Here is a 19,444-nt window from a genome sequence, read left to right on the forward strand (position 1 = left end):
GATCGCGGCAACTCAGTGCTCCTCTGGCTTAATGGCATTTGGATATGGAACACTAGTCCCCTGCTGAACTTGCTGGATCATCAGGTACTGCTTCAAGGTTGGAGCCAGCAATCATTTGGGGTCATATGTGGAGCTGCACTCATGCAGCTAATTCGTCATCCAACATCTCAGCTGCTCACATGGCACTGACTGCTTTTCGGCCCACTACCCACTCCTGGAACTCCGGCATACACTTGAACAGGGACTGTTCCTTGATGATGAGGTCTAGGAGACCATTGAAGTTTGAAACATTGTATCCGTCCACCCAGTTCCTGGGTTTCAAATTCCATATGGGTGTCCTGGGCACCCTGATTCAAGGCACAGAACTCGGTCTGGTAGGTGTATATTGAGCCAGGAGAATTTGTTTCATGACCGGGTAGTCACCTGCCTCCTTGAGGTCTACCTCCCTCATTCCCGTTCAACTGGGGAGAAAGGTACCTTACCCGTTCTTCCTCCGGGAAGCGTGCTTGTGATACTGGGCGTATGATAGTGCTTCCAACAGTAATGTACTGTACGAGGAGGTAGTAGGACCAGGTTTGGGAGGAAATATGTGAAGCTCTGTTTTTGACATGTTACGTTTAAGTCAGCAGGATGATCTAGCGGAGAGACATTCAGAAACTTTGGTCTGTACAGCAGGTGTAAGGTCAGGGGTTGAAAAGTAAATGTGTGTGTTATCAGCATAGAGATGATATTTGAACCCAAGAGATGTGATTAGGTCACCTAGAGAGTGTGTGTATTGTCTGTGTTTACCCAGATTTTGTACAGCCCATCTATTGTCGGAGAATAATAGAGTGAACATTTTTAATGTTTTTAGTGACTGGGTCAAATAAATATTTAGTTTTTTGTATATTTGGTATACCGGAGTGCTCTTTTTGGGATACTTTACTTTTCTTGTAGCAGAGTCAGTGGCCTATAATGTCGTATTTTTTCAATGGATTTGTGGTACCATTAATTATGCCGTCTGTTGCAGGATATTTTTGTGGGATACAGACAGACAGTATATAAATATATGATACATGGCTTTATTCATGAATCTGAAAAGCCACCGATTGCACAGCCATTCACTTTGGAGAACACAGCATACTGTATGCAGCAGACTGTTGCTAATACTGATAACACAATATATTGCATTATAACACTCCAGCGGGAGCAAAAACAAAGCCTAGGACTCCACCAAGATAAAGTGGAAATCAGGATTGAGAATGAGGCCGATCAGATACCAGGTACAGCAATTAGAAAATACAAAAATACTAGACACCAATATATATATTTAACACTGTATAGGAGAAGAACATAATATACTTACAATTCCAGACTCGTGTTTTGGTTTTACAACAATTGACGGTTTTTCCTTTTTCTGTTTATATACTTCTTCAACTTCTTTTAACCTGCATGACATTCATTGTTAAGTCATGTTACTGAAAAATCCACACATTATAAGATAATCAGTGAAAATACTCTTAGGCAGAGATTATATTGAAAAATAGGGGTAATCCTGCTTCACAAGTATAATGATGTTGTATGATAGTACAACAGATGCACTGGTGCTAGTTAGGATCTAGGAATATAACATAGTAGCAGAGAAAGCAAAGAGATCCTTTATGTTGCATACTTAAATGCCCTCAACAGAAAGTTAGGTGAAGTAACCTTAATATTAAAAATAATTTTTAATAGAACGTGCAATTTAAAAATAAGTGACACATACAAATTTGGTTGCAAGAAAAAAAAAATTAACTTAAAAGTGTGTGTGTGTGTGTGGGTGTGGGGGGGGCGGGGGTTGAGGTATGCTACGATCTTGGGAACAGAATTATGAGATCAGTACACATGTATATTTTTCTTTATAGATTGTGTATTCAATCATTTACTGGTGTTAGTGGGCTAATTTATTGGCAAATAATTAGCTATTGTAGATAAAATGATCATCCAAACCTTATTGCCAATAGAGTTCTAGGTGGCAGAGATAATGAATTCTCCACTCAATGGTTGTCAACAATTTATACCAAGAGTCTGAACCTGGCAATTTAAGAAAAACACCCCTAATTGTATTGTAGCCTGGTGGTAATGAAAGCTAAATGGGTCTCTTAAAATGAGCTCCCACATCAACATTTTATATAGTGCTTATGCAGAGGTGCAGAGGCAAGCTACCTGCCTCCAATGAAGGTTATAAAGCACCAATACACTGGCGACACACTTTATTCGAGCTCGGCTAGTCCCACGAATTCGGGTATACCCGGGTGTATTGAGGTTTGTGACTGTTTTCTGCCCGAGTGCATTGAGTTATTTTCCGGCAGGGATTGAAGCATTTTATTCCCGTTGGCTGCAATACTGCACACTACATATATATACTGCATTACAATTCATGAATTTATGCCATCTGGTAGACACGCGAAGCATTGCAGCCTATTAAATCCTAATCATTATCATTTAACAGATCAGCCGCCCATCAGCCAGGCATGAACCCAGGCTGGGAAGGCAAATGCAACGGGGCTTGTCAGAGGTGAGGAGCGGCGCATTCCAGGTATCTGCCAGGTACATACCGGGTATTTGCTCGAATAAAGTGTGTCGGTGCAGTATGTATTGGTAAGTTGATTTTGTTATAAACACCTTCTAGTGGTTATAATGTGTTAATCGCTCTAAGACAATAGGATTAAAAGTAGACACCTTGTTACAACAAGACCTGGCCGTATATATTTCTATTTTACCCACAGAATATATTCTATCTATTTCATGGGTGGTGCCAAGTCTCTCAGCATGATCACATGGTCTATCAGCTCTATAGCTTCTTAAAAAATTGAATTGTGAGTGTGACGAGTATGTAGGTGATCAGGCCTAAATAAAGGTGTTATACCCGGCTGGTCATCCTCCCCTCGCATTGGGAATAAAAGGTTAAACTTATTTGCCAGGCATTGCTGTGTTTGCCCTGTCCCAGCCTTTTTGCCCCCCCATTTGCAGGCCATTCCCTGCCTGCTGTAATAAAAAAAAATGTATTGCCTGCTATACTCCTGTTGCGACACAAGATGGAGTAGTGAGCAAACTGCAAGCGCTCATTGAAGAAGCGTGGCTGCGGTTAGCAGGCTTTTTAAAGCATGGGTATCCATTCTCTATGGGTTTACCTGTAACCACAAGTCAATTGGATAAGTGGTTTGCGGTTAGGTTTACCGAAAGAAAGTTAACCGAGGAACGGATACATTCTAACTTGAAAGGCGGACAGTCAATTGACGTGAGAACTGTGTCAATTGACGTGAGAATTCGGTGAACTTTGTTCCCTCAAGCCGGCATTTCAATTAGGAAAGCTAACTCGAGAACGGAAGCACCCAGCACCCTGTTTTTTGGTCAGCACATGTAATAAAACACAACATAACCTTCCATGAAAGAATTTTCAGTAAAAATACACCCAGAACATAATGTTTTATTAAAGTGTGTAAACTGTGTATTTAAACTGTATGGGCAGGAACCGTTTCTATAAGCCCGGGAAAAATCCTCTGGCATGTACAGTAAATGTGTCAGGGATGAATAAGCTGAGGGTATTCCCTCCCTGGCACTTGAAGGGAATGCCGCTGAGCCGGCGACCCTCAGTCTATAGAAGTGTCGGGGATGAAAGACCCCAGCGCAATATAATGTATACATGGCCGGACTCCTGGGAAGTGGCAGATCCCAGACCATTGACACGTTTGGGCCAAACCTCAGACTAAGAGGCGCCAGCAAAATTGTGTATCCCACATATGCTAAGTTGCCGAGCTGTCAAGCCGACACATGCGCTTGGCAAACCGGAAAGCCTTTTTGCCCGGTTTTGCAAACTGCGGGCAACGCGGCTATTGGTGGGTTAAAAGTTCTCACAATGGGGATTGGGTGCACATGTTAAAGGTACCCAGGAATTGCCTATAACTGTGCCTACCGAGCTGTCCCCGGGGGGGATTCCTATGATCCATGATGTGACTACGCTTTACGCAAGACTTTGTTCCAGCACAATGGCAGCCGTTCCAGAAGGCAAGGGGTTATTAACAACGCAACTAAGGATTTACCCCAAACTTTGGAATTCGTTAGCCCTGGTGACTCCCGAACGAAGTCTAACGAATCTCTACGAAATTCTTTGAGGTAGCTGAGTTATTAGGTCGGCAAGTTGCAATCTAGCCACGGGACCTTTAAACCAAGACTGCATTTCTTGCGCTTGCATGCCAAGGACAATCTATTTTGTTCACTTATCCCAGTAAGTGTTGTTTTAAGTGTATTCTGCAGATGTCGTGTGTTTGTCAACTCAGGAAATAAATCACAATTTATTTTGCTCCTTGTGTTCAATCGAGTACCCAGAAATATAAATGTGTTGATAAGTTCTGTGTCCACCGTGACAGTGAGTCCCTGCTTGTAAGCCTAAGGACTAACAGTGATACTATTGTTACAACAAGTCTGGCAACGTGTGTTGCCTATCTACCCACAGAGTCTACCTTTTAGGCAGTATAAAGTCTGCCAGAATACCAGTAGGGTCTATTAGCCATATGAACTCTAGTGAATAAAGCTTAAATCAAATCTCTTAAAATAATTATCCCTATATAATAAAACCTGTATATATACAAGTTGCATGATTCGCTTAGCACTAGAATGGCATCCCTGGAACTGCCCAGTGCTACAATCAGATAAAAGGCGCATCTCTCCCCCTTCCTCAGTGCCTGCCTTACACGCATTGTGACGTCACACACCAAACGCGCGTTGTGCCATTAGGCTTCGTACGGGGTGGAGCATTCAGCCCTTCATTGGGGAGTATTTATAATAAAATGTCTTGGTGATTGTAGGAAGACGTGCGCAGAGGTATGCAATGAAGACTTTTTAAGGTGAAATTAAATAAGGCTTTAATTGCGCCTGTTTCTTTAACATAAGAAAATCATCCAAACATATGTAAACAAGAGGTCAAACGAAGCTTCTGTTCCACTTGTGAGTATTTCTAGTGAAACCTATGCAATCCACAACTCCCTTTAGATTAGCATGTGTCCCAGCCCCAAACATATATCTTGATATGTGCAGATATACAAAAAGTCTTATAAAGGAAAGTCTTATCTGTTTCTTGTAGTTGCAGGGAAAGTCTTCTCTGTTCCTGTGTTGCTGCCTTTTCCTCAGGCTATATCAGCATTCAGGTTTAGAGGTGCTTTCCCCTGTGTCTTGCAGGCAGCGTGCAATTTCTTCTGGCGGGCTCAAGACATCTGTTCCTATGGTCAGTCCCACAATTTGTGAGACTCAGGAAATCTCCCTTCCTGTCTCAAAGGCAGTTTTTTCTAAGAAACCTAATCAGCCAGGTGGTGTTGGTTAATTGACTACCAGCAGTTAACCACCACACTGCTGGATTAGAGGCACATTTTCTTAACAGGGATAACTCCCCTGCTACAGTGATTATGGATGATTATCGCTATTCAGCGCATGCGCACGCGCATTAAATGAATGCTGGCATATTTCCTACCATATACAGTACCGACCAACTTTATTCTAACTTGGCTAGCTCCGCGAACTTCGGAATATGCATTTAAAGGTCCCGATCACGTGACCGCGGCCTGTAAACCAAGCAGAGGGATACCGGCACCCCCTAAAGGGGCCTGTATCTTGGGAAGCAGGGGGTCCCCAGACCTAAAACCAAAACGTTTCTGCTCCGGAGACCCTCTGCACATGTACAGTATAAATAAAACACATATATAAATAAACACTCGTTCCTTACCTTAGCGGCTATGTGCTATGGTAACGAAGCAGCATTTCTGTATTTTAATAATATTGTACAGTGAGCAAGGGGTTCCCTGAGCCACAAATTAATGCTCAGGGGACCCCCTGCTCCTGCACAATATTATTAAAAATACAGAAATGCTGCTTCATTACCATAGCTGATAGCCGCTAAGGCAATGAAGGGATTAACCCACCGTGCCCGCTTTATTGTGGGTAGCGGGGGTGGGTGAAGGGGGTATTTGGCCCTTGGTGTGAGTTTAGGACTTGCGGGGAGGTTGCGGGTGCACTTAACCCCTTCACGACCGTAGCAGTTAATACCGCTACGGTCATGAAGGGGTTAACCCCTACCGCTACCCCCCCCCCCGCAAGCCCTAAACAACCACCGTTGGGGCTAATATCCCCTTCACCCACCCCCGCTACCCACAATAAAAAAAACTCACACACAGCAGCCGCCCAAAAAATAAATAAATAAATCTAAATAAATAAATGAATATAAATAAATACATTTAAAATACATTTGTATTCATAGTGTAGATGTGCAGGGGGTCTCCAGAGCTGAACCGCGTTGGTTTCAGGTCCGGGGACCCCCTGCTTCCCGAGATACAGGCCCCTTTATGAGGTGCCGGTATCCCTCTGCATTTAAAGGTCCCGATCACGTGACCGCGGCCTGTAAACCAAGCAGAGGGATACCGGCACCCCCTAAAGGGGCCTGTTTCTCGGGGAGCAGGGGGTCCCCGGACCTATAACCAAAACGTTTCTGCTCCGGAGACCCTCTGCACATCTACAGTATGAATAAAACACACACATCAATAAAGAATCGTTCTTTACCTTTGCGGCTATGTGCTATGGTAATGAAGCAGCATTTCTGTATTTTTAATAATATTGTACAGTGAGCTGGGGGTTCCCTGAGCCAGAAATTAATGCTCAGGGGACCCCCTACTCCTGCACAATATTATTAAAAATACAGAAATGCTGCTTCATTACCATAGCTGATAGCCACTAAGGCAATGAAGGGTTAAGGCAGAATAAACAATAAATACATTAAATACATATTTTTTATGTGTGTTAAACCTCCCTGCCTTGACTGTAATCTGTGTAAGACCCCCTCCCCCTATTGTGTGTGTTAAACTTCCCTGCCTTGACTAATCTATGTAAAAAACCCTCCCCCTATTGTGTGTGTTAAACTTCCCTGCCTTGACTAATCTATGTAAAAAACCCTCCCCCTATTGTGTGTGTTAAACTTCCCTGCCTTGACTGTAATCTATGTAAAAAAAACCTCCCCCTATTGTGTCTGCAAAGGTTCCCTGCTTTGACTAATCTGTGTAAGCCCCCCTCCCCCTATTGTGTCGGTTAAATCTCCCTGCCTGTGTTTCTGTGAGTGCAGTGTACTGTATGTAAATGTGGGGAGGGGGAGGGGGATCCCGTGTAAATAACCACACCCACACCCACTACCCACTACCCACAATAAAAAAAAAATCACACACAGCAGCAGCACAATAAATAAATAAATCTAAATAAATAAATAAATACATGAATATAAATAAATACATTTAAAATACATTTTTATTCATAGTGTACATGTGCAGGGGGTCTCCGGAGCTGAACTGCGTTGGTTTCAGGTCCGGGGACCCCATGCTCCCCGAGATACAGTCCCCTTTATGAGGTGCCGGTATCCCTCTGCAATTAAAGGTCCGATCACGTGACCGCGGCATCTAAGCCAAGCAGAGGGATACCGGCACCCCCTAAAGGGGCCTGTATCTCGGGGAGCAGGGGGTCCCCGGACCTAAAACCACAGCGGTTCAGCTCCGGAGACCCCCTGCACATCAACACTATGAGTAAAAATGTATTTTAAATTTATTTATTTCTATTCATGTATTTATTTATATTTATTTATTAATTGTGCTGCTGCTGTGTGTGATTTATTTTATTGTGGGTAGCGGGGGTGGGTGAAGGGGGTATTAGCCCCAACGGTGGTTGTTTAGGGCTTGCGGGGGGGTAGCGGGTGCACTTAACCCCTTCACGACCGTAGCGGTATTAACTGCTACGGTCATGAAGGGGTTAAGTGCACCCGCAACCCCCCCGCAAGTCCTAAACTCACACCAAGGGCCAAATACCCCCTTCACCCACCCCCGCTACCCACAATAAAAAAAAATCACGCACAGCAGCCCCACAATTAATAAATAAATCTAAATAAATAAATAAATAAATACATGAATATAAATAAATATATATATATATACTGTATAGGGGTTATCAAAACCATACTGTACTACAAATAACACTTCTCCATACAGACACACTACATTACAATGAATTTCCTTTAATAATCCTAACTGATCTTACAATCTAAATCATCAAATGCCAATGAAAAAACTCACATTCCAATCATCACATTGCATTTACATTGTATTTATGATGCATAAAATCTATGCACCATATACATTCTGCAAATGAATGTGAACTATATCATTGCAAGCTAAATACAAATACTGTACTCCAAACAAGTCAACTATTTTAACCAATCAAGTAAACAAAAATCAATATATAAGTACCAACCAGAAAACAAAATTTAAAACCAAGGCTAACCCTTACAATACCAAGGATTACATCTATCTAATTGTAAAAAACATTATACTGTACTTACATTGAAGCATTGCAATAAACAACATACAGTACAGTACATCCCCTGTATCTCCCTGCCTTGAGTGTAATCTGTGTAAAGCCCCCTCCCCCCTAATGTTTCTGTTAAATCTCCCTGCCTTGAGTGTAATCTGTGTAAAGCCCCCTCCCCCTATTGTGCCTGTTAAATCTCCCTGCCTGTGTTGCTGTGAGTGCAGTTTATGTAAATGTGGGGAGGGGGGGGGGACCCGATGTGCATACTGTGTGGTCTAACCACCCTCACCCACTACCCACATACCGTTACCCCCCCCATCCTGGCCATGGCCCCTCCGCTTCTGCAAAACAGACACAAAAATTAAAACATCCAAAGTAATGTCCCCTAACCCTTTAATCACCATAGCGGTTATTAACCGCTACAGTCATTAAGGGGTTAACCCACCCTCACCCACCACTCGGGATGCCTACATACCCTCCCACACCCCCCCCCCCGTGAGGCCTAACCACCCTCACCCAGTACCCACAAGGGAGGCCTACCCACATATCGTTGGGGAAACACCCCCCCCCACCCCCAGTACCCATAATAATAACAACACAGTGACCCACAATAAACATCATTCCATTTATTAAATACATTACCCACCCCCTGTGCCCCCCCATAAATACAAGATTTATCCTTTTACAAACAGGGTTCAGAACGCAGCCCCACGCGAGTCCCCGGTGGGCTGGCGGGGCACCTGGACAGACCTACAGGGTACCAGCAGCCCTTTTTAAACAGGTTCTGGAGGCCTGCTGGTGGGTCCCGCCAGCACCATGGCCCCCAGGTGGTCTCCTTGGTCACCGTGGGCCACAATTGGGTCCCCACGGTAGGCCCAAGGATGTCTGGGAGCCCCGGGTCAGACCCACAGGTGTCTGCTAGGCCTCGGGTGGTTCCCACGGGGGTCTGGGGAACTCACATGTGCTCACTATGGGTCCGCGGTGCCCCCACAGAAGTGGGACCACACATCATCATCCCCGCACCTACGGGTCGGCGGTGCCCCCACAGAAGTGGGACCACACAGCTTCATCCCCGCAGACTATGGGTCGGCGGTGCCCCCACAGATGTGAGGCCACCGCTTCATCCCCGCATGTGTCACCCGTGGAACCACCAGCCTGATACCCGTGGGATACCCGAGGAAACCACAGGTGGTCTCCAGAGGTCCCACGCGGAACCACGGAACAAACCCTGAATGTAAAAAAAATAAACCTGGCCTATAAATTCAATACATACACCCTCCCCCCCCCCCAACACCTACAGTACAATAATGTGCAAAATAACTATTATCCAAATATGGATAATAGATTAATTGCCCATTATTAAAAACATTAACTACACTGCCGACACGCTTTATTGCGCATCGGCCAGATCCGCAAGCCGGGAGATTTCCCGGCTTGCTAGTGGCCGCCCCTCGGCGTGCCGCGCGTCATAGACGCGCGGTCACGCGTCTTCGGGAGCCTGCGCCCCCTGCACGCGTGTCCAGGGCTCCCCGAGGGAGCCCTGGTGTCCCGCGATCGCGGGACGGCGGCAGGGGGTTCCGAGGGACCCGGCGGACCCGGCAGCGGTAGGGAGAGCGCCCCGATCGGAGGGCGCTCTTCCGCTGCTTCGGCGCGCGCCCGTCACCCTCGGGCGCGCGCCAGGCTACTGCTGCGGCCAAGAACGGGCAAATGCTCGAATAAACTTGGCCGCAGCAGTAGCATATTAAAATAAATAAAGTACTACTGACTTCATCAATACGAAGTGTCCGTCGCCACCAACTTCCTTGTCTTGCCCACAAAATACATAGCCAATACAAAGCCAATACAGTACATTGCAATTACATTCAGATATCAATTAACCCCTTAAACACCTTATCAGATAATAACAGCAAAGGTGATTAAGGGGTTAAGCCACACTGGCCCGATACCCACCCTTCACCCATCAATTTGTACAGTGGCTTCATCATGCAACTATATATACAGTAGATATATATATATAAATTGCACGGCCCTGAGGAAGGTCTCCCTGTGAGACCAAAACGTTGGCTTTCGTGTATCTGTTTACTTTAATACAGATTATTTTGGATTACCCCTTGCTGGTTGCTGTCTCTTTACTGTTCTTTGGGCTGGTTCATATGTTATATGTATATATATGTATATATATATATATATATATATACACACACAGTATATACACACACATGATGAACCAATATACAAATAAATGTAGAACGGTTATCAAAACCATACTGTCCTACAAATAACACTTCTCCATACAGACACACTACATTACAATGAATTTCCTTTAATAATCCTAACTGATCTTACAATCTAAATCATCAAATGCCAATGAAACACCTCACATTCCAATCAATACATTGCATTTACATTGTATAAATGATGCATAAAATCTATGCACCATATACATTCTGCAAATGAATGTTAACAATATCATTGCAAGCTAAATACAAATATTGTACTCCAAACAAGTCAACTATTTTAACCAATCAAGTAAACAAAAATCAATTAGCAATCATTATTTACATCCCTAAACAATTGACAATCCATCCCGAACAATGAAACAATTAACTAATTCACGCCTCGAGCAGAACAATTCAGCATGTGAAAAAATATAAGTACCAACCGGAATACAAACTTTAAAACCAAGGCTAGCCCTGACCTCCCTCAAACACACAATATAATATAAACAATTACATCTATCTAATTTTAAAATACTTTAAACACACAATAAAGCATAGCAGCATAGACAAATTAATTTAAAACACATCAAATCAAGCTTTTAAAACAACATCATTTCTTACCCTATATGTATATATCTCTCTAGACATATACATACATACATACAGTGGCAAGAAATGATATGCATAAAAAAAAAATACACATGTTAAAAAAGCTTTTTAAAAAATTAACAAGTTAAATAAAATACATTTCTTTAGTTCACTTACCATTACTTGCCCCCACCGACTCCCGTTGCGCAGCTTACTCACGAACCAATCCACGAACAGGAACCCATAAAATAATAAACCATACAAATAAATAAACATTAAACTAAAAATCTAAATCAATCCACGGGTCTTCTATTTGTAATCCATCTTCATCTGTATTCTTCTTTCTTCTATCTTCTTCCGGGCAGGGCGGGGTCTTCTTTCCATCTTTGGCCACACCCTGGTCTTCTTTCTTCTCCGGAGGTCCTTCCTCCGCGGCGTCTGGCTTCAAAATGAGACGACATAGGCTTTTAAAGGCCTATGACGTCACATTTTCGTCATATGGTTCCCACGGCCCTGATTGGGCCGTGAAAACCATGTGTTTTGGCCGATAAAAATAAAAATGATGACGTCACTTAAAAGCAATGAAAGCACAGCCAATCAGAATGGCTTTGCTTCAATTGCCTTTAAGATGACGTCATGAAAAAACACATGGCCACCCTCACATGGTATGGTAGCCAATCAGAGCGTGGGAACTCCATCCCTACTCTGATTGGCTCTAGTATACCATGTGACAGAGGCTTGGGGGGAAAAAGGATGTAACGTCATTGAAAGCTTGTCACATGGTACTAGAGCCAATCAGAGCGTGGGAACTCCATCCCTACACTGATTGGCTGTAGTACGTCACATCCTTTTTCCCCCCAAGCCTCACATGGTATACTAGAGCCAAATCTGGATAATAGTTATTTTGCACATTATTGTACTGTAGGTGTTGGGGGGGGGGGGGGGTGTATGTATTGAATGTATAGGCCAGGTTTATTTTTTTTACATTCAGGGTTTGTTCCGTGTGGGACCTCTGGAGACCACCTGTGGTTTCCTCGGGTATACCACGGGTATCAGGCTGGTGGTTCCACGGGTGACACATGCGGGGATAAAGCGGTGACCTCACATCTGTGGGGGCACCGCCGACCCATAGTCTGCGGGGATGAAGCTGTGTGGTCCCACTTCTGTGGGGGCATCGCCGACCCGTAGGTGCGGGGATGATGATGTGTGGTCCCACTTCTGTGGGGGCACCACGGACCCGTAGTGAGCACCTGTGAGTATGTATTTAATAAATAGAACGATGTTTATTGTGGGTCACTGTGTTGTTTTTATTGTGGGTACTGGGGGTGTGGGGGGGGGGTGTTTCCCCAACGGTATGTGGGTAGGCCTCCCTTGTGGGTACTGGGTAAGGGTGGTTAGGCCTCACGGGGGGGGTTAGTGTGGGAGGGTATGTAGGCATCCCTAGTGGTGGGTGAGGGTGGGTTAACCCCTTAATGACTGTAGCGGTTAATAACCGCTATGGTGATTAAGGGGTTAGAGGACATTACTTTGGATGTTTTAATTTTTGTGTCTGTTTTGCAGAAGTGGAGGAGCCATGGCCAGGATGGGGGGGGGGGGTAACGGTATGTGGGTAGTGGGTGAGGGTGGTTAGACCTCACAGTATGCACATCGGGTCCACCCCCCCTCCCCACATTTACATAAACTGCACTCACAGCAACACAGGCAGGGAGATTTAACAGACACAATAGGGGGAGGGGGCTTTACACAGATTACACTCAAGGCAGGGAGATACAGGGGATGTACTGTACTGTATGTTGTTTATTGCAATGCTTCAATGTGTGTACAGTATAATGTTTTTTACAATTAGATAGATGTAATCCTTGGTATTGTAAGGGTTAGCCATGGTTTTAAATTTTGTTTTCTGGTCGGTACTTATATATTGATTTTTGTTTACTTGATTGGTTAAAATAGTTGACTTGTTTGGAGTACAGTATTTGTATTTAGCTTGCAATGATATTGTTCACATTCATTTGCAAAATGTATATGGTGCATAGATTTTATGCATCATAAATACAATGTAAATGCAATGTATTGATTGGAATGTGAGTTTTTTCATTGGCATTTGATGATTTAGATTGTAAGATCAGTTAGGTTTATTAAAGGAAATTCATTGTAATGTAGTGTGTCTGTACAGTATGGAGAAGTGTTATTTGTAGTACAGTATGGTTTTGATAACCTTTCTACATTTATTTGTATATTGGTTCATCATGTGTGTGTATATACTGTATGTATATATATATATATATATATATATATATATATATATATATATATATATATATATATATCTCAAAACAAGCAGAAATGGAAGTAGCGCCTCTAAATATCCTGATAAAAATATATAAGGTTGTAGAAGAACTAGTAGCCAATGAATGTGCTTAGCGGGGCGGCTAGATATAGACTAGTACACTATGATACAGACAATTAAATAATACAATATTAGTGCAATCTTCTGACAATATAACCCTATAAATGAATTTAATATTTATGAAATGTAAAAAAAATTGTCAAAAAATAAAAATAAAAATTAAAAAATCTTTAGTACAAAAAGTCCTGTTCCAATGGCACAAACTCCAGGTTCTTGCAGCCCGTTCCAAAGGGATCACCAGTCCCTATAGATATATATATATATATGTATAGGGATTGTTGTTATATATATACTGTATATATATATATATATATATATGTAGAGATTATATATATATATATATATATATATATATATATATATAAATATATATATATATATATATATATATATATATATAAATATATATATATCTCTACATATATATTTATTTATATTCATGTATTTATTTATTTATTTAGATTTACCGGCACCTCATAAAGGGGGCTTTATCTCGGGGAGCAGGGGGTCCCCGGACCTGAAACCAATGCGGTTCAGCTCCGGAGACCCCCTGCACATCTACACTATGAATAAAAATGTATTTTAAATGTATTTATTTATATTCATGTATTTATTTATTTATTTAGATTTATTTATTTATTTTTTGGGCGGCTGCTGTGTGTGAATTTTTTTTATTGTGGGTAGCGGGAGTGGGTGAAGGGGGTATTAGCCCCAACGATGGTTGTTTAGGGCTTGCGGGGGGTAGCGGGAGGGGTTAACCCCTTCATGACCGTAGCGGTATTAACTGCTACGGCCGTGAAGGGGTTAAGTGCACCTGCAACCCCCCCGCAAGTCCTAAACTCACACCAAGGGCCAAATGCCGATGTTTGCGCAGAGAGAGCAGCGGTTCTCTCTCTGCTGCAAACACATCTCGCCCCCGCCGGCCTATAGTATCATTGATGTGCATATATAGTACTGTATGTGTACAGTACTGTATGTTACGGGTTATAGGGGTTGTTGTTATACAGTATATATATATATATATATACTGCATTACAATTCATGAATTTATGCCATCTGGCGGACACGCGAAGCATTGCAGCCTAGTAAATCCTGAACCATTATCAATTAACACATCAACCGCGCGTCAGCCGGGCATGCGCCTGGCTGGGAGCGCGGCATGCTCGGGGTGAACAGCGTGGCATTCCAGGAACATGCCAGGTAAAAGCCGGTGATTTGTTAGAATAAAGTGTGCCGCTGCTGTACCAAAGACTAGAAACAATACATACAATCTTTGTTTTTAAGGAGATCAGGTATAATGCTGGGAGATACATCTTTTTAAAGTTCGATAGACAATTCTACATATCTTGGATCTTTTATATTTAGACATTTATTTCTAAGTTAACTTCAGATTTCCTTGGGAATAGGAACAGGAGACGGGATTGAAATCTTAGGCTCTTTCTTATAAAGGGAAATTAGGTATATTACCAGGAGACACTTTTTGAGGTTCTGTGGACCGTTCTACTTATCTTAGATCTTGTATATTTGGTCATATTTCTCATTTATCTTCATATTTATTTGGAAAAGATTTCCCAGGATGAACGGGGGGGAGAAGGAAATCTCATATAAACAATAAGTAAATGGAGGGAGTAGTATCTCAAGCCAAATCGGGATATGCTGAGAGATTTGTTCTGTAATATATTTTATATGAAAGGTGTAAGCACAAACCCGTAATTCAATCCATTGGGCTATGTAGATTATAAATCCATCTATATTCACAATTGCCCCCTCGTCTATCATGTGGGATATTGTCTATGCCTTAAAAGCTTAATACTTCCAGATTTCCTTGATGTATTTCTCTCATGTTTTGGGATTGAGGTGTTTTGGCAGTTGCGGATAGAGCTAATATGTTCAAGAATCTAGGTAGTTGTCCATGGGAGTTGCCTACAAATTTAAACCCACAGACAGGTCAGCATGTAAATCAATCCTATTGTCTTACAGTTTCTAAAACTTTTTTATTTTGTAAGCTTTTGTGTTTTTTGGTTTGAGAAAGTTTTATTTGGTTTCAGATACTGACAGCTCGTACAACTCCTGCATTTATATGTACCTATGGTTTGTACTGAGAGACAAATCATTCCTTATGGAAATATTCTAATTCTTGAAATAGCTATGTACTAGGATATCATTCAACTATGTAAAAATTACATGATTCCAAGAGGGTTAAGAATAAATACATTCCCATCGTACGGTATTCAAGACGAAACCTTTATAAAGAAGTGGGAGGATACTCTCTCAAACTGCTCAAAAGAGTTAATGATGCTGCTGATAGAATTTGAAAAGAAAAATATGACAGCAGTGAGCAGGATACAGACCTTAAGGGGCCTATGCAGAGAGCAGCGCTAGAATAAATTGGAGAGTTTAAGAAAAAGTAGCTTTAATGGAGAGTTTTATTCTCCATATGCAGAAATGGGCGAAATCCGCTATTTTTAGCATTACTGCATGTGGAGAATTGTAAATGAGGAGATGCGCGCAGCTGAAAGGGAGAAAAAAAAAATCGCGCATTTTTTTTTTTCCCTATAGCCGGCGAGCTCCTGCTTCTTGCCAACTTTAGTTGGCGGAGAAAATTGAAGAAAATCGGGCCAAAAACAGCTGCTAGATGGCGAGCGCGTCTTTCTGAATTTGGATATTTTTCAGACTGGCGAGATGTAGTTTCTCGCCAGCCGCGCGGCGAGATTTTCAAATAGAAAAAAAAAATGGCGCTTTTTTCCTACCTCGCCATTTTCAGCTGTTTTTTGCGCGATTTTCGCCGGAAAATGGCGAGATTGTAAATAGCGCTGCTCTCTGCATGAGGCCCTAAGTCTCTAGCACAGTGGGAGGATAACCCAGAGTATCAGGACTTAGATTCAAACCTGAAAAAGAACATCGAAAAATTCACTAATGATATTAAAGAAAGGAAACAAAAAAACTTCCGTCTTGACTTCAATGATTTTAAAACTGGGAAAGTGTATAGACTTAATCACTAAACGAGACTATCAAGAACACAATGACTCCTCCACATGCCTCTATGCTCCAAGTGGGCTTCCGGAGGGAAGGGACAATAGACGACAAGATTTTTTAGGCCAACCGAGATTTGGTGTGGGGGACATGTCATGAGAAAGAGAGCTAGAACTTGAAAGGGCCAGAGAGCTCAGAAACAGAGTAGTTTGGGCCTACAGATAGAGAGGGAGGGGGAAAGGCAGGGGCCTGAGGAGCCACCAATAGCCACTAGGAATGAGCTACAGGTGGTTAACTTAACATCTAAGATCTTAACCGCCAGTCAGATGTCGGTCCTCAAAAAAGGATTATCGTTCACACCGACATGTAATATGAACCTTTTCAAATGGGTAAAAGATGTGAACTTGTTTGAAAGAAAACTTGCCCTTCATAAGCTATACAAAAGGAGAGATAAGTTCCTCCTGTCTCCCAATGAACTAGCCAACCTTAATAATACAGATCTTATGAATCTTAAAGATCGTATCTCTCTTCTTAATGACAATCAAAGAGAAGCAGGACATGGCCCCTTTACAAGTTTTGGTCCAAAAAGTAAATTCACTCCACAGTCCATTACCAGCTCTAACATTGATGTATTCATCAAATTGGTGACACACTATTTAGAACAGATGCATAAAAGAGAGGGGTCCAACAATATGAGCCAAGATGAAAAACAGGCCCTCAAAGAGTTGTCAGATATGAGAGGAGTAGTCATAAAACCCTCTGACAAGGGGGGCAATATTGTCCTTCATGATGAAACAAAATATATCAAAGAAAATCTAAGACTCTTGAGTGACAAAGATTGTTATGAGGTGTTACCCTCAGACCCCACCATAGCATACGGTAAAATCCTGAGATCCATCCTACAACAGGGTTTGACCAATAAAGTTATAAGTCAAAAATAATTTTATTTTATGATGGTCAAACACCCAAAAGGTAGCAACTTTTTATACCATACCTAAGTTGCATAAGAATCACCTGAAACCCCCAGGAAGACCGGTAGTGTCAGGCATTGGTTCCTTGGGAGAACATGCCAGCACATATCTGGACAATTTTCTGAGGCCTTTTGTAACCCACTTTCCGTCCTATACAAAGGATACGACCGATGTTCTGCGTAAATTGGATGGTGTGGAGGTAACAGAGAACATTTTCTTAGCGTCACTTGACGTAGAATCTTTGTGTACGAGTATACAGCATGAGGTGGATATACGGGCAGTAAGACACTTACTGAGGGCCAGAGGGGTGGATCTCACTAACCATAATGAATTCGTAATAGATCTCTTACAATATGTTTTAAAGCATAACTATTTCCTGTTTAACGGGAAAACCTACCACCAACTCCAGGGAATGGTGATGGGGACTACTTGTGCCCCAACGTACGCGAATATCTACCTGGGTTGGTGGGAGGAATGTGAGGTTTTCACCAATGAGATGCTGGAGTTCACACAGTACATTGACATGTGGTCACGGTACATAGATGATGTGCTGCTCCTTTGGAGTGGCACACCAGGTCAGTTTCACGCATTTGTTCAGAAATTGAACATTAATGATTATAACCTGAAATTGACCAGTGAAATTGATGCGGCTCAAATTACTTTTTTGGACCTTCTTATTAAGAAGAACTCTGAAGGGAGTTTAACCACAGCTGTGCATACAAAGGCCACAGCAACTAATAATCTCCTTTTGGCCACTAGTCACCATCCGAGATCTCTCATAAATGGTATACAACGGGACAATTTCTTAGAGCCAAGAGAAATTGTTCTAGTGACCCCCTTTTGAACAACAGGCCAGTATCATGAAATCTAATTTCATGATAGAGGCTACAGTAAGACCAGCATCAACAAAGCGTATGTGAGAGCCAAAAAACAGCACGTGACAGCCTTCTGTATGGTTCAGGTCCCACCAGACAACGTGGGAAACAACCTATACGTATTATAGGCACATACAGCAGACAATGGCACAGCATTCGTGATATCATAAACCGCCACTGGCACATTTTGCTGGAAGACGAGGACTTAAAGGAAACTCTAAACACCAATGCGTCAATTACATATAGGAGACCACGGAATCTATCCAATATGTTGGTCCACAGCCACTATGTGGCACCCATTACACACACGTGGCTACGCTCCAAAATGATGGGCATGTGGATCGTGCAAGGGTTGCAAGTTTATGAACCCCTCCAAAGAATTCTGGAATTGGGACAAGACAAAGAAATTTAACATAAACTGTAAGACCATTGGGGTGGTGTATCTGGCGACGTGTGTGGAGTGAAATATGTTGGCAAGACCACGAGACAACTGAGAAGGCGTGTGTTAGAACATGTGGGTACCATCAGAAATAAAATTAACACGCCGGTGGCAAGACATGTAACGAGGTTTTACAACGGTGACACTTCCTCTATATCATTCCAAAGGATTGATCACATCATACTTGGGGCCAGACGTGGTGACTTGGACACTTTGCTGCTTAGATCTGAAGCAAAGTGAATCTACCTATTAGGAACCCAGTCACCACACGGTCTCAATGAGGGCTTTGGGTATACAGCCTTTTTTATGCTTTAGAGGGAGTAATGATCTAAGGTACATATAGGACTAGTCTATTGGCCACTGTAATAGTATTCCCTATGTGTATTCATCACATTATGTATTGTGCTATATTTACACAATGCAGTACTAATACAGAAGGGTGGTACTTGTCCTAAGTATCTCTATCCAATGTATGTCTACAGCGTCACCTAGTCTGCAGCGTTTTCTATGGCAACAGGGGTATGTGTGCATACTTTGAGCTGTGTCCACATTTACATCCTTACTGGTGTATCACTAACCACTTATTTGGCAGTGGCCTCTTATCTGCAATTGTGTCTCTG

The 19,444-nt window shown here is 42.4% G+C and overlaps 1 protein-coding gene across 1 annotated transcript in view; it reads right to left on the reverse strand.

The window, feature by feature from the left end:
- FMN2 (formin 2) overlaps nucleotides 1-19,444 on the reverse strand; it is a 239,343-nt gene that overhangs the window by 13,753 nt on the left and 206,146 nt on the right. The window contains exon 17 of the mRNA XM_075596755.1: nucleotides 1,346-1,427. Within this exon, the coding sequence (XP_075452870.1) occupies nucleotides 1,346-1,427 (82 nt within the window). The remainder of the gene's footprint in view (nucleotides 1-1,345; nucleotides 1,428-19,444) is intronic.

This window comes from Ascaphus truei, chromosome 4 (assembly GCF_040206685.1).
Source record: "Ascaphus truei isolate aAscTru1 chromosome 4, aAscTru1.hap1, whole genome shotgun sequence".
NCBI lineage: Eukaryota > Metazoa > Chordata > Amphibia > Anura > Ascaphidae > Ascaphus > Ascaphus truei.